Here is an 18,511-nt window from a genome sequence, read left to right on the forward strand (position 1 = left end):
TCTCGAAACCAGCGTCCACCATCCTTGCATCTTTTTCAAACCTCGAATGTCTCTCGTTGTCGGGGAACTTCATCAAATCTCTCCATCAATGCACATCCCAATAATAGAGCATTTCGACCCATCCGTTGCCACAGTTAACGGCATTTGGGTTCTTGGTAGTTCTTGGTAATAGTCGAAGATTTGGGTCTGAGTCTTGCCTTGTCACTGAACATATCGATAGGCTCGAAGGGGCTGGCGTTTGGGATGTCAAGGTACGGCAGAGTATTGTTCCTCCAATCATGGTTGCAATTCTGGCCAGTCGTAGCCAACCACTTCCGAAAATCATAGCAGTCCTGGACCTGTTGGAGACGAAGGGGCCGCAGGTTTTGCATCAGGCCGAGAGTGGCGTCTCGCGGGCCCTGGACGATTCGAGGTCGCCATCGCGGCTCCCATCAATTGGAGCACGACGGAATCTCTCTTCTTCCATCAGGCGGTCGACCTGTGCTATGAACGATTCGAAGCGGTTAACACTGCCCATTGCATCACATAGATCACAATGGAATTTCTTGTAAAAGCGGGTCCTGAAAGTCTTGACGAAGATTTCTGCGATGCGCAAGATATAACCGCGCTGGCCCCATATGGCCTGTTCTTCTCAATAGCAAAACGACTTTTTCGGATGGCGCTGCAAGCAGACCAATGCTCTTTGCGGTGGGCGATCTGGTGTTCGACACCACAGTACATCATAGCCTTGCAGCCAGAGCAGCGAAGAAGTCCATCTTGCTTGCCGCACACACCACAGCCAGGTGGGGGTGCCATTTTCTCGTGGAAGTGACGTAGAAAGAAGGGCGTAGCGGTGTTTGTGCTCTTGATAAAGGATACGTTAACATCACGTTGAAAAGAAAAAGATGATCAGAGTGGAAGGAAACTTACCGATTGGCTTGGTGTGTAGAGACCAGCGATGACTGAGAAGTTTTATGAAAGAAGAGCGGCTTGCTCAGAAGTAAAGGAGGGAGTGAGTAGAGGAAAGGATGAGGGAAAGGAAGGAGGTGATGGTAGGGTATTTATTATTCACTTCATTTAGTTATCAGATACCTAGGTAGTGATTGTGATGGCCTGTTTGCCATCAGAGCCGGGCTGCAATCTGAGAAAGGCCGCGATAACATGCCCTTCTCAATCGTTTCAGTTTTACATCTTCTGACATGGACTGAGATACCTAGGTATGAGGTATCGTTTTTATTTTATTTTCTCCCCAAATACTTATTTCCGCAACAGGTAGCAACCTAACTTTACTATACTTTCACATCAGTCCTGTTTGTTTGTTCATCCCTATCTCGGGGAGTCCAATTGACTGTCTTGACATCAGCACAACATAACAAGTGTGGAAGTATACACATCATTAGCTATTGCGGGCCGATGATAGGCCTAAACCCCGGACCACGTGAGATGCATGTGATCTTAAGCATCTGGTTTCCCTCGGAATAACTATTCATCCCCTTCTGTCCCCACTTCTACCTTTGCTCGCCTTCGCAAAAAGTACCAGGTCAGACGACTCCTTGCCTTTCTGCTCAATCCATCTACATGAATCACCGAATGCCATCATGAAGTTTTTCGAGAACAACTTTACCTACGATTACTCCTTCCCCGCCGTCTCCCTCGCCTATTTCCTCCGCTATCCCAACCCTTATTCTCGCCATGTCCTCACAACCGATGTCATTGACAGATATGTCGACCCCAAGACTCAGCGTCTTCACACCATCCGGCTACATCTGAAAAAGTCCAAGATCCCATCTGGAATTTTAAAGCTTCTGCCAAAAGGCATGGGTGGCTCAGACAGCTCCGGTCAGAGCTATATTCTCGAGAAGACCGTTGTTGATGCCAAGGAGGGGTGGATGGAAACTGAGTCCCGCAACATGGAATGGACTGGCATCCTGAGCGTGGTTGAGAAGCAATGCTACAAGCGGATGCTATCCGAAGAAGACCGCCTAGCTCTCGATGGTCTCGCCGTCGACAAAAGCTCCGAACAGACCAGTGTGAAGACTACCGTTACCTTCCGCTCCCGACTCGGACAGGGCAAGCTGCTTGGGAAGAAGAAACAGGACACTGGTGACCATGAAGATGACGAGCCTCGGAAGGGATTCTTCTCGTCCCTTTCCACTGCCGGCATCCAGCGGACCATTGAGCTCATCGGCGTGAGTCGAACTAAGGAGGCTGTTCTGAAGAGCAAGCAGGGCATGAACATTGTCCTTGAGCGCTTGCGCAGCGGTGGTGTTGTTGGTGTCCTAGAAGGCATGCGCCAAGACCGAGAGGCAGCTTTCGGACCGGACGGTCCGTGGAAGCGTGTCTGGCTGCAGGGCAAGGACCGTTCTATTGAAAACGACAAGTCTTGATGGACATCCAACACTATTACACTATTTTGGATTGTCATGATTTTGCTTGGGTGATCTGCCCATTGTTGCATTCGTTTCAAGCGTGGAGTTCTGGCGTGGGGATATGATTGAAACTCTCCCTCAAATCCTTCTGGTTGTTGATATTCGAAGTTGTATGACTATGTGTTTGCATGAGACTAAGTCTCTGGGATGTATATCTATGTTAGGGGCATGTTTAACGCTCATTTGGAGGTTTATTGTACAATATGCATCAGTTTTCCATCTTTGTCTCTCTTTTGGATTTTTCCCCACCATTTATCTGAGTTTATATTCTATGGAGCTGGACGAAACCAGATGGTTCGGGATTTTCAATTTCCAACAATATCATCTTTCGCTGGACGTGTCCTAAGGTGGTCCACGCCGCTCTGACTCGCTTCAGTTCTTGATATCGATATCGACCAGAAGCCAAAGTGAACGTCGAAGTATGTCTACACTGACACGACTAGCCTTCCCACTCCTAACAGAAGGTTATTATTAAGTTTCAACTCGCTTTCGTTTACCGTCAATTCGTTGTTATCAAGGAAACCCAGCAAGCTGGAAGAGAAGATGCAGACCAATACCGCCGCCACCAAGGCGCCACCGCCGGCAACGCCGCATTGTCGATGCAGAACATGCCACACCTCTTGCCTCTAGTGAAGGCCATCGACACGGAGTCCATGTACTTGGTACTCGGTGCTCAGTTCCACCTGCAAATAAATGACCCACTTGGCAGTTTAGACGAAGCGCAAACCGCCAAGGTCGAGAGATACCTGTGGCTGCTCCACTCTGTTTCCGATGACAGCCTTGCGCGTGAGAAGGACAGGTTCTGCGTACCTTCATTGATGCTGAACCCAAGCCCAATATTCAATGGTAGCTTGCGGTTGTTTTTCTTTTGTTATTATTGGACACCCTAGGTTATTTCGTTCTTATTTTAAGTACCTGGCTCAAATTCTGGAACCACAATGTTGCCTTCAAGTGTTTTTATTCTGCGTTCGGCAATCTATGAATTGAAGACTGAATAATTATCTGACCTTCCAAGGTTGGGATGCCGGGACAGATGTACCCTAAGTACTCGAGGACTCCATATTGTATGCATACCGAAAAGATAGGGAGATAAGCCGACATTCCACCTTAATTATTTTAGCAAAGGGATTCCCCATCTCCGGAGTAACGTGAAAATACATATACAACACACGGAGTACGGAGGATTACTGGATTAAGTGGATTCTCCGTCTCGCACTACACACACTAATGGACAGCCCAATCAGCCACGGACCCTTGGCTGAAAACCTCGCGAACCCGAGATTTCCGACACCGATGAGAATGTGTTTCAGACATTCGAAACCAAAATCAAATCAAATGACGTTGGATTCTCCGTTCATTTCAGGTCGGCCATTTTCTTTTTTTCTTACGTCAGAGGAGTTGTTGCAATGGAGCCTATCGGAGGACAGGCAAGGATTATACATATCTGGAAACCCGTATGGATCACGTCTCGCATACGCACAGATCTCATATGGTTTTACTAGTATTATTGGCTATTATTAATGATTGTCAAAGTACAATATAGTACTTTACTCTGTACTGAAACATCTGGAATGAAGATGAGGTCATGCAAATCTATGATCTGAGGAAGATCTGACCTTAACTCTGAAAGGAGCAATGATCGATAGAATACCAGTACATACCAATCCCCCGACTGTGAGGCATCGTGGCATCTTAGTGGTTGGACCCTGCTTGACCCTGTCGGTGATCGTCGTCAATAATTTCCCTTTTGGGCTATGCGGGGGCATTCTGTTTAGCGCGGAAAATAATATTCCCAATTTCCAATCAAGGGGGTACTTGAAGGAGACTTGTCTTTTCCCTGACTCCACTATAGTGCATCAAGTACCTCTCAGGTACCCAGCAGGTACCCAAATTTCCCAAATCACCTTTTTAGAGGAACCTTGGAATGCTCGGAGAAACCTGTGCAATTTTGATACATTTGAAATACCTCACTTCCTTGTCCTCTCTTTTGTCTCCTTGGCAAGAACTCGGCATTTTTTTTCCCTTTCTTTTCCAAGGTTCTCCCGGAAGCTCCATTCGTTCTCCCCTAAGACCCGGTCAAATAACATCCACAGACCCTTTTTTTTGGTTTTCACCGAGACTAGCCTCATTTTCTTCAAAAGACACCCTAGTAGGTATTGCGGGGACCCGTTTCCCTGACTTTCCTGGCTTCCGTTGACAGCCTTTTATCAGTTAATCTCCCACTTTTTATTACCTCCTTTCCCCGTAATGAACTTGCAGGACGCCTGCTCTCGATTATCCTGACTTTGAGGGCCTCCGCGGTCACTCTCGCTGGTCATATAACACCCCTGGATATGGCTTTCAATCTGAGCCTCGGGTCCCTAACCCTGTTGCTGGTATTACTACAAACTGTATCGGCTCAGTTCTGCTCGTTTTGGAATAATGGATGCATCGACTCGATCGCTCAGACTGCGATTCGCTTCGACCTCAACCCTCTCTTCCCGGACCCCGTCACGCTCTACTACGGCTTCGATGTCAGCTCCTCCGGCAAGGGCGAAGGGCCCATGACCAAGACGGCGTTTTGGCTGGGATATCAAAACAACAATATCAATTTGAATGCTGTCGACTCAAATCGCACGTCCGAACTCGGCCTCAGGATCGGCAATTTGACCGGTACCCCTTCCGGGGCGAACAATGGATGTGATGGGATTTGGGGGGAAGATTGTTCCCATGATCTTAAGTCTGCCCTACAGAATGGCATATATCATCTTGCCGTGTCGGGCGAGTACTATTCCAAGCCTCTGGAGGCCGTTCTCAGCAAGATGTTGGCGAAGCCGCCGCTCCTGCCTTCGTGTCCCCCACCCACTCTTGACGTCGCGGCTATACCAGTCCAATGTATGTCAATTATTCTTTTCTTCCCGACGTTACGTCCTAACTTTGTTAGATTTCGCCAAAGAACGAGTCCCTGATAAAAACGTCACCATCATGCCACCTGGCTCGGGCGCTTGGCCTTGGCAGGTCTGGTACCTCGATGACATGAGCGCCCGCAACCAAGCTTCCCAGGTGGCTGTTGGTATCATCAGTCGCGCCCCTTCTTATAACAGTATACCACCCGACGGTCCAGATGATATCATGGTTGAGCTTGTTTGTGTGCAGGCTCCTTCTAGCGGTGCTTCCAAGAGCTCTCAAGATTAAACTGGGTTATAGAGGTCGGTTTTCCGATCGTCCTCTGGGTCCCTTTTTCCCTTTTTCTCTCTCTCTCTATGCTGGGTGGGTGATACACTTGCGCCCTTTTACCTCTGGTGTTTCTCGATATTTGACTTGCAGTTTTCCTGGATGCATGTCAGGCCATGGTGGCATTCCATTGCGAAAAAAAAATGCAAGTCCGAGCAAGACCCCAGTGCACCCACGCTTTCTTTGGTGCAAGTGCTTTCCATGGCTGGGTTGAAACGGCAAAATACATCAGCGCGCCAGTTATTTTCTGTGCCCGCCTCCTCGTCACTTTGAATACTTAGCAAGTTCCAGATGAACAAGTACAAAGTCGATTGATTCAATGCCCACGAAGGAATGTGGGCATCCAATATTTATGCTGTGCAGCGACATGGCACTACATTTGATACCTATCGCTCGCTTCTTGGAATCCGTCAAATTGCTCTTCGTCATCGCCGAATCGAGTATGTCACCTCCAACTTTCAAAAGGTCGGCTAGCTCAACGGGCTTCAAATTCCCCGGCCTTTGGGATCCTAATGCAGCAGCCTGCTCACTCAACAACACGCCACTCATCGGCTCTCAAGCTTTGCAAGCCCATGACACTTTGGGCCCTTGCTCGGATCCAGCTTGTCACCATGTGCATTCTCTCTTCCCCCCAATGCCCCTTGGGATGATTCAGCAGGTTGCTGTGCTTGTAGTGCGGGATGTCCTACGTGAGCGCGAACAGATTGTCTCTGTCAGCTCTAGCCAGTCGCTCTATTACCACTCTGCCGCCCGGATACACCGTAATCCGCCGACTCATTTCCCTTACTGCCCGCTGTGGATGGAGTGGTTGATGCGGTCTTTCGTGTATGCATCTTCAGTCTGGTGGTCCTATATTATATGGCGGTCACACAGGACAGTTTTGAAGGTTATACCTTCTCGGGATAACTAGATGCGCATTTTTACCAGGCTTGTGGGATTTGGAATTGTGATACCTTTTTTTTCATGTATCTGGATCAAAAGACTTCAAGGGACTGACCATTCAATGAAGTTATGCTAGATAGCAAGCTACTGAAGCTCAAAATTACATTGTTCTAGTGTTGTCATCTCACTTTCCACTCACATACCCCTTCCATGCCACGTGCATCGTACCTGCATGAAGTCTTTAAGCACCCTCGTTCTTGCTCTTTTTCTTTCCTCTTTGCTCTTCTCTCAACTCTTCTCTGGTTAGCCCATTCACCGGCGACAATGAGACACTCGGGTTCATTCAAGATGGCCTTCCTGGTCCTCGTGGGGACTACAAATCTAATCCTGAATGTTGCATTTGCTGCTTCTCTCTCAGGAGACTCGTCCTATGTGGCTGCTGCTGGGTTTCCGACCTCTGCATTCTCGTATGAATGCTGACTATTTGATAGCTCAGGCACAGAGGTTTGCTAATGTGAATGACAGATCGTACTACGTTTCCCCGGCCAAGCCAACCGAACAACCTCAGCCAATTCTCTATGATCCAGTGTTGGACCTCACTTTCCCTTACGAGTTGACTGATCCCGACAACATTCCGGACAACCAGGATGAGGTCTACTTCCCTGTGCCGCGAACTCATATGCCTGCCAGAAAAAGGTATAAGCTGGTTCAGGAAGCCCTATCCAATGTGACCAACATCATCAAGTCAAACAGCTCAGAGAGCGGCTGCACCAAATGCAAGAACGCTCTCGCCGCAGCGAAGCCTGCAGCATTGCATGTCCCGAATCTTGTTCCGAATGCCATGATCAGCCTGTGCAAGGACTTTCGCTTCCATGCCAATGAGACCTGTGAGCAAGATTTTGCCTCGAACACCTTCGGTGCTATCTGGACTCAGGTACTGGCGTACGCTGATGTAGAAGGATTGGATGGTCAATACATCTGCCATTCCCTCAGCGAAAAGTATTGCAGTGCGCCGACGACTAGCCCGCTGGACACGACCAAGCTTTTCCCAAAGCCCAAACCTGCAGATGTCCAGGTCCCCAAGGCAAGTGGCGAGCGGATCAAGGTACTACATCTGTCAGACTTCCATCTTGATGCCCGGTATGCCGTCAGTTCCGAAGCAAACTGCTCGTCCAGCCTCTGCTGTCGGAGTGACAACTACAATGACCTTTCCGAAGACAGCCCACTGCTTTCTGCCTCTGCTTATGGCTCTTTCCTGTGTGATACCCCGTATGACTTGGGTCTTGCTGCTTTGCAGGCTGTTGGTCCTCTGACTGGAACTGGCAAGGGAAAATATGATGACCACCTTGCGTGGACGCTCTATACGGGTGATCTGGTATCGCATGATCCGGCACCCCAGATATCCAAGGCGTTCACTCAGTATACAGAGACCAGCATTTATGGCATGTTCAAACACTATCTCTCTGGTCCTGTCTTTGCTGCACTTGGAAATCATGACACCAGTCCTGCAAACATCGATTCTCCTCATAACCTCCCTGGCCGTCTGGGGGAACAGCAAAGCTGGAATTACGAACACCTGGCTGGACTGTGGCGCCATGAAGGATGGATTAGTCGTGAGACCGCTGATGAAGCGAGCACTCATTATGGCGGTTACTCTGTCAAGACACACTACGGACTACGCATCATTGCCTTCAACACCGGTATGTTGTTATCAACTTATTTGGGAATTGTCCACTCACTCTCACAGATTTGTGGTATCGGCACAACATGTTGAATTTCATCAACACCACCAACCCCGACAACTCTGAAGTGTTCTCCTGGATGATCGAGGAGCTGCAAAAGGCCGAGGATGCCGGTGAGCGTGTCTGGATAATCGGCCATGTCCTCAGTGGATGGGATGGGAAAAATCCACTCCCCAACCCGTCCGATCTATTCTACCAGATCGTAGACCGCTACTCGCCCCATGTTATTGCCAACATCTTCTTCGGACACACCCACGAGGACGAGTTCATGGTTTACTATGCCAACAACGGGACTGTGCAGGATGCCGACAATGCCCTCACCACCGGTTGGGTCATGCCCAGCATAACCCCTCTGGAAAACCTGAACAGTGGCTTCCGTTTGTACGAGGTCGACACGGGCGACTTCAACGTTTACGAAGCATACACCTTCTACAGCAATGTGTCGGAGTACCCGGCTCTCGAGGACACAGGTCCGACCTTTGAGATCGAATACTCCACCCGAGATACATATGGACCGGCAGCAAGGTGGGACGAGGATGCGCCGTTGAACGCCACGTTCTGGCACCGGGTTACCGAGGCCATGGAGAAGGACGTGGAACTTGTCAGTCTGCACAACACCTACCAGGGGAAGCGGAGTGTCAAGAGCCCCAGCTGCACTACTATCGCGTGCCAGAAGTCCAAGGTCTGCTATATGCGCAGTGGTAGTGCCGCACTGGGTAAGCAGTGCCCACAAGGGTAAGTTGTACATGAGTGGATCTTGGATATATACATAAATGCTGACCTTTCTAGATATGGATCCGTGCAAAGTGCCTTTAAGGGAAACTAATGAAAGGTCGCGATGCGAACCGGTGCAAGTCGCGCATACTTGCACTGACTGAAATTGAAATTTACTTTTTATGCATGCAGGCAGGTATTCATTTTCCTGGATTGTAGTTGGCTATCCAAATGGAAGTTCATTGAACCTACGCTGGATTGTTAGGATATAGAACCATAAAGTGAATACTTTCCTTCAAATACCGGTTCCATAACTCAATTGGTTAGTGTCGTGCTAATAACGCGAAAGTCGAGGGCTCTAATTTTTTTGATCGGTTTATGTCATTTCGTTGACCTTATCCAGTACCACTACGAAATCTTCCATACAGCCCAGGAGGCACATGATACTTACATATGTCAGCTGCACCGTTCCTCGTTAAAATGCCCAACTTGTCAATGTCAATGAGGGGAAACCTACAAAACGGAAATGATAGACGCATTGCAAGGAATGGAGCCTAGATTCCTCTGTTCCAGCAGAATCTGCAGAATCTGTAAAACTGGAATGAAGGAGAAAAAAAAAGGTGGATCAAGTAAAAAGCAAGGCCTCATTCAAATCTAGTCAAGAACTCATCATTGACCAGAGTGCAACCTCTCATGATTTCATCTCCAACATCCTCAACAGCTATACGTCCAATTAAACATGTGATTTGAATCCAATAGGGCCGCTTGATGCCGGATACATGACGTAGGGCCGACTTTTAGGTTTGGGGATGTTGCTTTTCCATGTCATCACTGACCTCCGGTGCATCCGATTTATAACGTCGTTTTCCCATATATACTGTTGGACTTTTAAAGGCTACTCTTTACTCGACTTCGCATCTTATACCTCTACAGCTTTGCAATCTAGTCTAATCAATCTCGATACTATCTGATCTAAATAACTACAAAATGAGTCTCCGGGGTGTGCAACTAGGCCTCAGAGCCTGGGAGGTATGTGCAATCGACAGCGAAGAGCTATCCAGAGTCCCAAGTCCAATACTAACCAATTCCAGTTCTTATGGACCCTGCTCGTTATGGCCCTCATCGGTAACATGATCGCTGAAGCTTTCTCCGGGAACCCTGCGACCGTAAACTACTCCATCTACGTATCGGTCTTCTCAATGCTCACGCTGTTCTACCTAATCCCGGCCTCCTACAACATCGACTGGTCCGGCCACCCGATCATCATGATCATCATCGACGCCCTGAACTGCATTTTCTTCTTCTGTGCTGCCATCGCCCTCGCCGCAAGGCTGGAATGCCACTCTTGCAACAACGAGGTAAGTTGAACAATATATCGCAGATCCCTGAATATGCAAATGCGAATCAACGCTAACCCTGACCCCTATCAGGAATACCTCAAGAGCAACGAGATCACCAATGGTGCAGAGGACATGACCAAGCGCTGCCGCGAGGCCCAGGCCTCGGTTGCTTTCCTCTGGTTCGCCTGGGCAGGCTACATGGCCTCCTTCATCGTCTCGGTGTTCATGTGGCGTTCTTCTGCCGGCCCCTCGCGCAGCCGTACCGGTAGCCGTCGCGGCGGCCGTCCTAACATGACTCAGGTTTAAAGGGTCTGTCGTGAAGGCGGGTGTGATGGAGACTGAGCCTTGGGCTTGGTTGTCGCTCTCGTCTGTGTCTGTGTACTACCTGGTAATTTGAAAACTTTGGACCATGGTTCTGGTTGTGGTTCTGGTTAATGGCGTTGAGGAGGTGATGTCGGTATACGATGTTGTACGAAGGTGCCTTTGTACGATCTAGGAGCTTGGGGCTCTGGTTTTGATGTCTTCCATGTCTCTCATGTCTGTGACGATTCGACAGAACGTTGTCTCTTTTGGTCTCGGTCGTGGGAGATCTGATACTTAATGTGCTACTACTTATTTTATTAATAATATTTGTTTTGTCGGTCGCCTTTGGGTTTACCGGGCGTTGACTATTTTTTTTTTTACTTTGGATTCCTAGGTGTTGTGCCATTGGTTTATGTCTTTTTAATTAGTTAGTTGATGCTGAGTATTCATTTAATTTTGCAAAGTCCTGGGACATAGACACTCGCATAGTTATGCTCGAGTGAGCGTAAACCCTACTCATATATGTTGCACCGTTCAGCTTCGACGCATCTATATATCTCCAAACTATACATAGCATAGCATGCACATGTTGATAACCAACAAATTTAAAAAAGCCCGATCGTAAAATTATCCTGTTTCTATTTTAGTAGGGTCTAAATCCATGCATGAGGCTCCAATGCTAGCTATGTAAAGATATATGATGCATAGTTCCAAGGAGCTGTAGATGCATGTACCTCATGGAGGCGAGGGTTGACTCACCCCAGGCCCCGTGCGCAAAACACAACCTACAACCTACGGAAAATTCCAGGAGAAACAACTATTCTCTGAAATCAACTCCATCTTGAATCTCCACGTTTAAATTGTTAAGCTAGGGCTTAGCGGGGCAAAACTCCCCTCCGCTCCACCCAAAGAATTTCTCCAGAGCTTCCGCCCAGACACTTTTCTCCATCCCTTCATTTCACATCTCCATCAATATGCCTGTCAAGTGAGATTGTCCTGCTGTCATGTTATATCTGCGACCACTAACTCCTCATTAGCTACCTGATTCTGCTCTCCCGACAGGGCAAAGTGGTATGCCTCGTCACCTCCAACTACATAACACCTGGCCGAACCAACTGACAACACTTCTCTAGCGTCTCGCCAAGTGGTTCACCACACTCTCTCCCAAGGAGAAGGCCAAGATCATCAAGGATGTAACCCAGCTGGTGCTGTCCCGCCGGACGCGGATGTGCAATTTCCTGGAGTACAAAGGTGGCTTTCTATCCCCGCACGACCCCCTTTTTGCCGACGAGCTGGAATTGGACTAACAGGGACTCTATATCACTAGACTCGAAAGTTGTCTACCGTCGCTACGCTTCACTCTTCTTCATCGCTGGCTGTGCCTCGACGGATAATGAGCTGATCACCCTCGAGGTGGTGCACCGCTACGTCGAACAGATGGACAAGTACTACGGCAATGTCTGCGAGCTGGACATCATCTTCAACTTCCAGAAAGCATACTTTATTCTTGATGAGTTATTGATTGCGGGGGAAATGCAAGAGACCAGCAAAAAGAATGTTCTTCGCTGTATCAGCCAGCAGGACAGTTTGGAAGATATGGAGGTGAGTTAGGACAAGTTTCTTTTTATTTCTATGGGCATTGTTTGGCACTGTCTTTTAGAAGAAAGAACCGCCAAGAGAGGTGCTGCTATGTGCTCTTATATGTCTATATTTGGACCCTTTATCCCCGCCCCTTTCTTTCCCCAGCCATGGCCAAGTTTCAGCCGGGCTAATTATTCCCCAGGTTGAGGAAGATGTGGTCACCAAGATCATGTAACCGAAGCAAGCAGGATTCTTGCTTTTTTTTTTTGTGGCGTACATAGGAGTTTTCTATACTAATCAATACAACTTGTTCACCTCCAGGCATCGGAAGATATAACACGCAACCTGGAACAAGTTGGCCTGTGAATGGTCTTTTCCTGTCTTTCCAGTCTTTCCATGGTTGGATTGCTCGTGAGGTCAGTGCGGGTTCCTACTGGACCACGCCTTCCACACGTGACTGTTTCCGGAATCCCCTCCCCAAAGATCGTCCAAGGACATCCCCTCCTACTTCATTTCCCATCTCTTTTGTATACCCCTCTTTGGCATTGGTGTTGACTTCGCTATAAGACCTGCGATCTGCCTTGTGTAGTTCGTGTTGATCCCCTTATCCAACCCCTGTTCGCGGTTATCAGCCATCGACATCATCGGATTTCCATCTTCGGTTCAATCACCCGCAGTGTTCACATCGCTCTCTCGCGTCTCCCTATCTCTCTCTACACCAAAGGAGAGATCTGACTCGGTCTCTTCGAATCGCAGACTGTGCCACGTCATCCTAGGACGCTTATCGGCTTATCTCGGGGATCTCCACTACCCCGGTTTAACCTCACGATGAAGGTAAATCCAGCGGTCGCGGCCCCAAAGTGCCTTTCTATCAGTGTGCTGACCATCCCTGTAATATAGTTTCTCCCACTGCCAGAGTTCGAGGACGTAACCAGTTCTCTGAATTTCGATACAACCGACTGCCACATCACCGGCGGCTGTGATATTTACACCACCAAGGCGGCACGCTCCGATCGGAAACTCTACAACCATATCGAGCAGTCGCTGGAGGCTCAATATGAATCCGTGCTTCGATTTTCAGCTTCACTTTCACCTCCAAATGCACACGATGCCGCCGAGACCCTGAATCTATCGCGATCAAGTCCGTTCGGACCCCTGAGCGACCATTCGAGCCGACGGACATTCGCCTATTTGATCGCCACTTTGAACGCCAGTCACCCAGATTACGACTTTTCACAAGTCCTGCGCCCGACTGATTTCCGGCGGGAACGGAACTTGAAGCGTGTCATGAACACAGTTGACTCGACGCTGCTCAACCTGCGACCGCGCGAGAACACCAACTTGTCTCCCGCATCCCCCGGGACACTTTCTGGATCTTACACAGCAGGATCATCTTCTGCGTGGGGCCCCCCGGGTATGGAAAACAATAGATGAGCACATGTCGCTTAAGGAGTGCTCTATCTATTCATATTCGCCCGAGGAGGACCCGTCCGACGCCGATGATGGGGCTATCTGGAGTCTACATTATTTCTTCTTCAATCCGATTCGCAAGCGCGTCTGCTACATCTTCCTCCGCGCGATCCCAATCCTCAGCCACACCCCCGACGAGATGGCCACTACACCTACTGGGAAGCGGACATACGACGAGGGATACCTTACGCCGGATCTTAGCTCTAGCAAGCGTGCTAAGTTTTGGTTTGGAGAACGGGCTAGATCATCTCTTATCGCCAGCGATAGTGATGATGAGATGGATCGCCCTCCAAAGACGATTCGCACCGGAGTGGACGAATATGACCCGTACGTGATCAGTGACGACGACGAGCATCTTCCAAATGCCCGCCGCGGAGTCCGTGCCATGAGTGAGGAAATTGCAGCCTCCATGGAAGTCTAAGTTATACCACATGATTCGGTTTGTGCGCTTTTGTTTTGTTCGTTTCTTGTATGTCTTCTTTTGGTCCCGTTGATCGGGTATGATCTTTCTAGCCGGAGGTGTTGGGTTATTGTTCTTTTTTTCTTTTTGACTGGCGCAATCAACTTGCATGGTATTTTGTTCGCGAGGGGCGTTGTTGAACGGTCAATATTGACATGATGCCCCTCGACCTGACCTTTTGTGACTTATTGTCTAGTATCACCCATGTCGTGTTTTTTTTTTCACTTCAATTTGTGCTGCCTCACGCAGATCTATTAATATCATGAACTAAGCTTTTTTATCTGAAATCTCGAATTCGTTTGAAATGCTATCACCTGCCATTAGCTCGACAGCTAAGCAAACCCCTCGACCCTCTTATGTGGTGTCAACGTTATCTTGTTGATGTTATCTTGTTGATGTTAACTAGTGATAACCACTCAGATCTAATAGTAAAGTGGCTACAAGTGATTATCTCGCGTATCGGTCTGTACTCCGTACATATATGTAGTTGAGACTAAATTGTATCTCATTTGGGCATATAGATCAGACACGTGGTCCGTGCATCGGGGGAAGCTGTCCATTCTCTCCCTTCCACTTCATCCTCCCCATTTGATTACATTCATACAATTCAAACGATTCATTATGGCTGACGACGAGGAGCGCATCAAAGCTGAGAAGCTGGCCGCAGCCAAGAAAAGGGTAATTCCGCGCGTGTGACAGATGGCGTTGCTTAGGTCGCTAACTTGATTGTTGTTCTTTAGGTTGCCCAACTCCAGAAGAAAAAGAAGGCCAAGAAGACTCCCGCCGCTGGAGCAGACACAACCAAGGAGGCCGAGACCTCAGCAGAGGCAGAACCTACTCAAGATGCGCCGAGCCCAGAAACACTGCAGGCAGATGTCTCCGCGGAGGAGAAGCCAGACACGCAAGATGAGTCGGCCGCGCAACCGGAGGCCGCGGGCCCTGAACAACCAGAGGAATTAGAAGAACAAACCGCGCAACTTGCCACTGATACGAACATCGAGTCTCCTACCGAACCGATGCCTCCAGCGCCCACATCTCCTGACCCAGAGGCTGAGCCGCTGCCAGCCCGGCTCGATACACCCCGCGCCAACCACGGCCGACAACCCTCGCTATCAATCCAGTCGAAGATGCGGTCATCCTCGTTCCGCAAGACCTCCGTCTCGCAGGGCAGCGTCTCCCCTCTCCGTCTGCTACGCTCAAGTCCCCCGCACAATCATTACCGCCCCTAACCGGGGACGGGAGTCGGTACACGAAGTGTTCCGCAAACAGTCTACTAAGATTGAGGAGCTTGAGAAAGATAATAAACGCTTGGAGAAGGAACTCTCGGATGCAACTATGCGCTGGCGCAAGACTGAGGAGCAAGTGGAGGATCTGCGGGAAGCGAGTGTTGATGGCGTGGAGTTGAAGGAAAAGTTGAAGCAGGCAGAAGAGAAAGCTGCAAGCATTGAGTCGTTGGTATGAAACCTTGTATCCTGTGATGGCCGTCTTCGCTAACCTGCTGAATAGAAAGAGGAAATTGCTTCCCTTCAGCGACAGAACTCACAGCTCCAGACCCGGTCACATCGAAACACAAGTGCGACAGAATCACCGCCAGCAGACCTTGTTCGTCAGCTGGAGTCCAAGTCAGCCACTATTGAGTCTATGGAGTTGGAGATCTCAAATCTCCGCGCACAGGTCACTTCCCAAACATCCTCTAACGATGCACACGAGTCTCAGGTCGCAGCGTTAGAGGAGAAGGTTACAAAGACCCAATCAGCACTAGATCAATCCCAGCGTGAATTGGCAGACATCAAGCAGGCATTGACGCGGGCCTCCGAGAAAGCCGTCAAGGAAGGCGTCGACAAGACATCCACCGAAACGCTGATCAAGAATCTCCAGCGTGAGATCGAGGAGTACAAGAACGAAAAGAGCGAATCGGAAAAGAAAATCGAGACGCTAGACAAGAAACTACAGGCAATGGGCAATCTCCACAAAGAAAGCGAAGCCCGGCACCAAACCCGGCTACGCGAGAGCGAGAAATCCGACAAAGAAATCGCCGTCATGCGAAAAAAGATCGCCAGCATCGAAAATGAGAACCTCCGCCTCCGCGAAGAGAGTGATCGGATCCGAACTCGCCAGACCGGCGGAGGCGCCGACGACGACGCCCTGGACGAGCTCGAGGACGAAGAACGCCAGCGCCTTGAGCGCCGCATCCGCGAGCTGGAAGGCGAGGTCTTCGATCTGCGCCGCGGCGTTTGGCAAGAGAAGCGCCAGGAAATGGAGCACTACCCGGACGACGGACCCAGTCCTGGCTCTGGCGACGCAGCCAATGCATTCGACGACGTCGATCTCGTCGGTGGACGGCCCGACCATGCCCGTCGCCGCAGCATGGCCCAGCAACAGCACTCGTCTTTCTCCACGGTGCTTTCTAGCGGCTTTGCTGCCTTTACGGGAGCTGGTGGAAACCGTGCCCGCGCTTCATCGTCTAACCCATCTCATCCCCCTGGTACCCGTGGTAGTCTTGAGCTTGTCTCCGAAGAGAACTTTGATGACGAGTTCGATGAAGATGCGTTCGCGCGTGCGCAGGCTGAAGAGGAAGGCCGCAAGCGTGTTGAGTGGGTGCGCAATATCAAGAGCAAGCTGCATGACTGGAACGGCTGGCGTCTGGATCTGGTCGACAGCCGAGCCGGAGCAGAAGGTGCAGGCGTCGGCATGGGCGAGATATTTGAGGTTTAGTTTAGTTAACTTTACATCATGTATGCGGGATGTACGATCATTTACTATATACCAGGTCGAACTCAACCTTGGAGTCGACCAATGAACCTTGATGCAAAGAGTGAACTCCATGCAATTGATGTAGGATATCTGAAGGAACACGATATAATAACACACAGAAAACATTCGAACAGAAACACCAAAATCTTAAATCTTACTCCATCTCAATCCATAGAAGACTTACCCGTCAAATAACCCTCGGACGACCTATTCTTCCTCCGCCCCCAGATCTCACCCGCCCAAGTAGTAATCTGATAAAGCCAGCCACCAGTAACAAGCACACCGGAAATGGTATTGATAACCCTAACCAGCAGCGACAAAAAGCTCGCCCTCTCCTCGCTGACCAGCAACAGGATCGGCTCAATATTATACTTGAAGAAGATCCCCGGCACAACCATCGGCGACTCCGGAATCGCGCTGGACTGACTCGTCGCCGCATACTGGTTCGTGAAGACCGTGTCGCGTCCATACCGCGATGCGGCAGCATCCGGCGAGCGCGTGTATGCATCCAGCGCGCCCTTGCCGCGACTGTACAGCGTCGGCACGATGGAGAGGAAGTACTGGAATTTGTAGTAGTGCTCCTCTGTCTCGGCGATAGTCTTGTCAAGCGGGTTCTGCAGGGTCGGGTAATGCGGACCGAAAGAGAGTTCTGTGATCATGTGGGAGAAGTCGAAAGCTGGGGAGGGCAGTTAGTTATATTGTATGATACAAGGATGGCGTGGCTTGGAAAGACAGATGCAGAACATACACGAGTGATCCAGATGCGGCGCGTTCTCGCGATATCCGTGTCCGCGCGCCGTGATATGAAAGTCTCCCTGCACCTTATTCCCCTCCAGACTTCCATAGATGCGACAAGCGTCGGCGACAACGCCGCGACGCATACGCGGACCCCTCTCGAATTTCCGACGGGGGTTACGACGCACTTCGCCGAGGACGTGGCCGACATGTGCGTCTGCTTCTTGCTCCGCGAGACGGTCTGCTTCTTCGTGGGAGAGGGTTTGGTATTCGTGGATGCCGTCGCTGGTTTCGTGGTTGCGTTTCTGCATCCAGAGGAGCCAGTTTGTGTCGTCGCGTTTGAGGAGGTCGCCGGCTAGGATGCGGTCGCCTGCTGCGTCTTGGATGTTTACGCGGAGTTGGTCGCAGGGCATGTGGACGACCATGTCGAGGTTTAGCTGGAGTTCGTGGGAGACGCCTTTTTCAACGCTGAAGTGGTAGTTTTCTGTGCCGCGCCACCAGGTTTTGAACTCGGACCAGCTGAAGATCGTGCATATTATGAGGATTAGGACGGTCCATTGGCCGCCGCTGCGGGTTGGGGTTGTGTAGGCGGCTTTGGTTTTGGCTGGTTATGGATGTGAGTGAGAGTTTGTTTAGATGATTTGAGCTTCGAGGTACTCACGAAAGGCGTCGAAGGTCTTCAGGGCAGCCAAACTGGACTTAGGCCCGAAGGAATCTTCATCCAGGCCCTTAGATTCGAAGCCATTCATTGCGAATCAATTACCCATCAAGAAGTTGTTGTCGGAGAAGTGGAGTAAATAAGATAAGGCGATGAGGCCAAGTAGCCCGATTGCCCAGTGGGGACATGCCGGACAACGTACATGTCTTCTTTATATTGTACATATATTGTATGTTGTATATCATCTAGGT

The 18,511-nt window shown here is 49.7% G+C and overlaps 11 protein-coding genes across 11 annotated transcripts; 9 read left to right on the forward strand and 2 right to left on the reverse strand.

Annotated features, from left to right (window-relative positions):
* Positions 1-370: 370 nt before the first annotated feature.
* On the reverse strand, positions 371-795 carry N7519_009086 (zinc finger MYND domain-containing protein; the record flags this gene model as incomplete). The annotated part of the gene is made up of 2 exons (XM_057295859.1): positions 371-568; positions 604-795. 2 exons carry the CDS (start codon positions 793-795, stop codon positions 371-373), a joined length of 390 nt encoding a protein of 129 aa, XP_057143741.1.
* A 782-nt stretch (positions 796-1,577) lies between these two features.
* On the forward strand, positions 1,578-2,366 carry N7519_009087 (MSF1 domain protein; the record flags this gene model as incomplete). The annotated part of the gene is made up of 1 exon (XM_057295860.1): positions 1,578-2,366. One exon carries the CDS (start codon positions 1,578-1,580, stop codon positions 2,364-2,366), a length of 789 nt encoding a protein of 262 aa, XP_057143742.1.
* A 313-nt stretch (positions 2,367-2,679) lies between these two features.
* On the forward strand, positions 2,680-3,298 carry N7519_009088 (uncharacterized protein; the record flags this gene model as incomplete). The annotated part of the gene is made up of 2 exons (XM_057295861.1): positions 2,680-2,745; positions 2,870-3,298. 2 exons carry the CDS (start codon positions 2,680-2,682, stop codon positions 3,296-3,298), a joined length of 495 nt encoding a protein of 164 aa, XP_057143743.1.
* Positions 3,299-4,741: 1,443 nt separating this feature from the next.
* Positions 4,742-5,582, forward strand: N7519_009089 (uncharacterized protein; the record flags this gene model as incomplete). Its single annotated transcript, XM_057295862.1, has 2 exons — positions 4,742-5,282; positions 5,332-5,582. The coding sequence occupies 2 exons, from the start codon at positions 4,742-4,744 to the stop codon at positions 5,580-5,582; spliced, it is 792 nt and encodes a 263-aa protein (XP_057143744.1).
* A 406-nt stretch (positions 5,583-5,988) lies between these two features.
* On the forward strand, positions 5,989-6,531 carry N7519_009090 (uncharacterized protein; the record flags this gene model as incomplete). Its single annotated transcript, XM_057295863.1, has 1 exon — positions 5,989-6,531. One exon carries the CDS (start codon positions 5,989-5,991, stop codon positions 6,529-6,531), a length of 543 nt encoding a protein of 180 aa, XP_057143745.1.
* A 296-nt stretch (positions 6,532-6,827) lies between these two features.
* Positions 6,828-9,071, forward strand: N7519_009091 (PPN1 endopolyphosphatase family protein; the record flags this gene model as incomplete). Its single annotated transcript, XM_057295864.1, has 4 exons — positions 6,828-6,970; positions 7,029-8,203; positions 8,251-8,980; positions 9,035-9,071. The coding sequence occupies 4 exons, from the start codon at positions 6,828-6,830 to the stop codon at positions 9,069-9,071; spliced, it is 2,085 nt and encodes a 694-aa protein (XP_057143746.1).
* Positions 9,072-9,946: 875 nt separating this feature from the next.
* Positions 9,947-10,605, forward strand: N7519_009092 (MARVEL domain-containing protein; the record flags this gene model as incomplete). Its single annotated transcript, XM_057295865.1, has 3 exons — positions 9,947-9,988; positions 10,051-10,317; positions 10,390-10,605. 3 exons carry the CDS (start codon positions 9,947-9,949, stop codon positions 10,603-10,605), a joined length of 525 nt encoding a protein of 174 aa, XP_057143747.1.
* Positions 10,606-11,576: 971 nt separating this feature from the next.
* On the forward strand, positions 11,577-12,418 carry N7519_009093 (AP-1 complex subunit sigma; the record flags this gene model as incomplete). Its single annotated transcript, XM_057295866.1, has 5 exons — positions 11,577-11,587; positions 11,640-11,673; positions 11,736-11,853; positions 11,930-12,204; positions 12,386-12,418. 5 exons carry the CDS (start codon positions 11,577-11,579, stop codon positions 12,416-12,418), a joined length of 471 nt encoding a protein of 156 aa, XP_057143748.1.
* Positions 12,419-13,011: 593 nt separating this feature from the next.
* N7519_009094 (RNA polymerase III-inhibiting protein MAF1) lies at positions 13,012-14,074 on the forward strand (the record flags this gene model as incomplete). Its single annotated transcript, XM_057295867.1, has 3 exons — positions 13,012-13,017; positions 13,084-13,479; positions 13,568-14,074. 3 exons carry the CDS (start codon positions 13,012-13,014, stop codon positions 14,072-14,074), a joined length of 909 nt encoding a protein of 302 aa, XP_057143749.1.
* Positions 14,075-14,734: 660 nt separating this feature from the next.
* On the forward strand, positions 14,735-16,828 carry N7519_009095 (uncharacterized protein; the record flags this gene model as incomplete). The annotated part of the gene is given in 4 exon segments (XM_057295868.1): positions 14,735-14,791; positions 14,854-15,298; positions 15,315-15,568; positions 15,620-16,828. The coding sequence occupies 4 exon segments, from the start codon at positions 14,735-14,737 to the stop codon at positions 16,826-16,828; spliced, it is 1,965 nt and encodes a 654-aa protein (XP_057143750.1).
* A 203-nt stretch (positions 16,829-17,031) lies between these two features.
* Positions 17,032-18,351, reverse strand: N7519_009096 (endoplasmic reticulum-Golgi intermediate compartment family protein; the record flags this gene model as incomplete). Its single annotated transcript, XM_057295869.1, has 3 exons — positions 17,032-17,543; positions 17,616-18,206; positions 18,264-18,351. The coding sequence occupies 3 exons, from the start codon at positions 18,349-18,351 to the stop codon at positions 17,032-17,034; spliced, it is 1,191 nt and encodes a 396-aa protein (XP_057143751.1).
* Between the last annotated feature and the right edge of the window lie 160 nt (positions 18,352-18,511).

Source organism: Penicillium mononematosum (assembly GCF_028829835.1).
Source record: "Penicillium mononematosum strain IBT 11891 chromosome Unknown utg000005l:1.0-9366267.0:1.0-9372171.0, whole genome shotgun sequence".
Taxonomy (NCBI): Eukaryota; Fungi; Ascomycota; class Eurotiomycetes; order Eurotiales; family Aspergillaceae; genus Penicillium; species Penicillium mononematosum.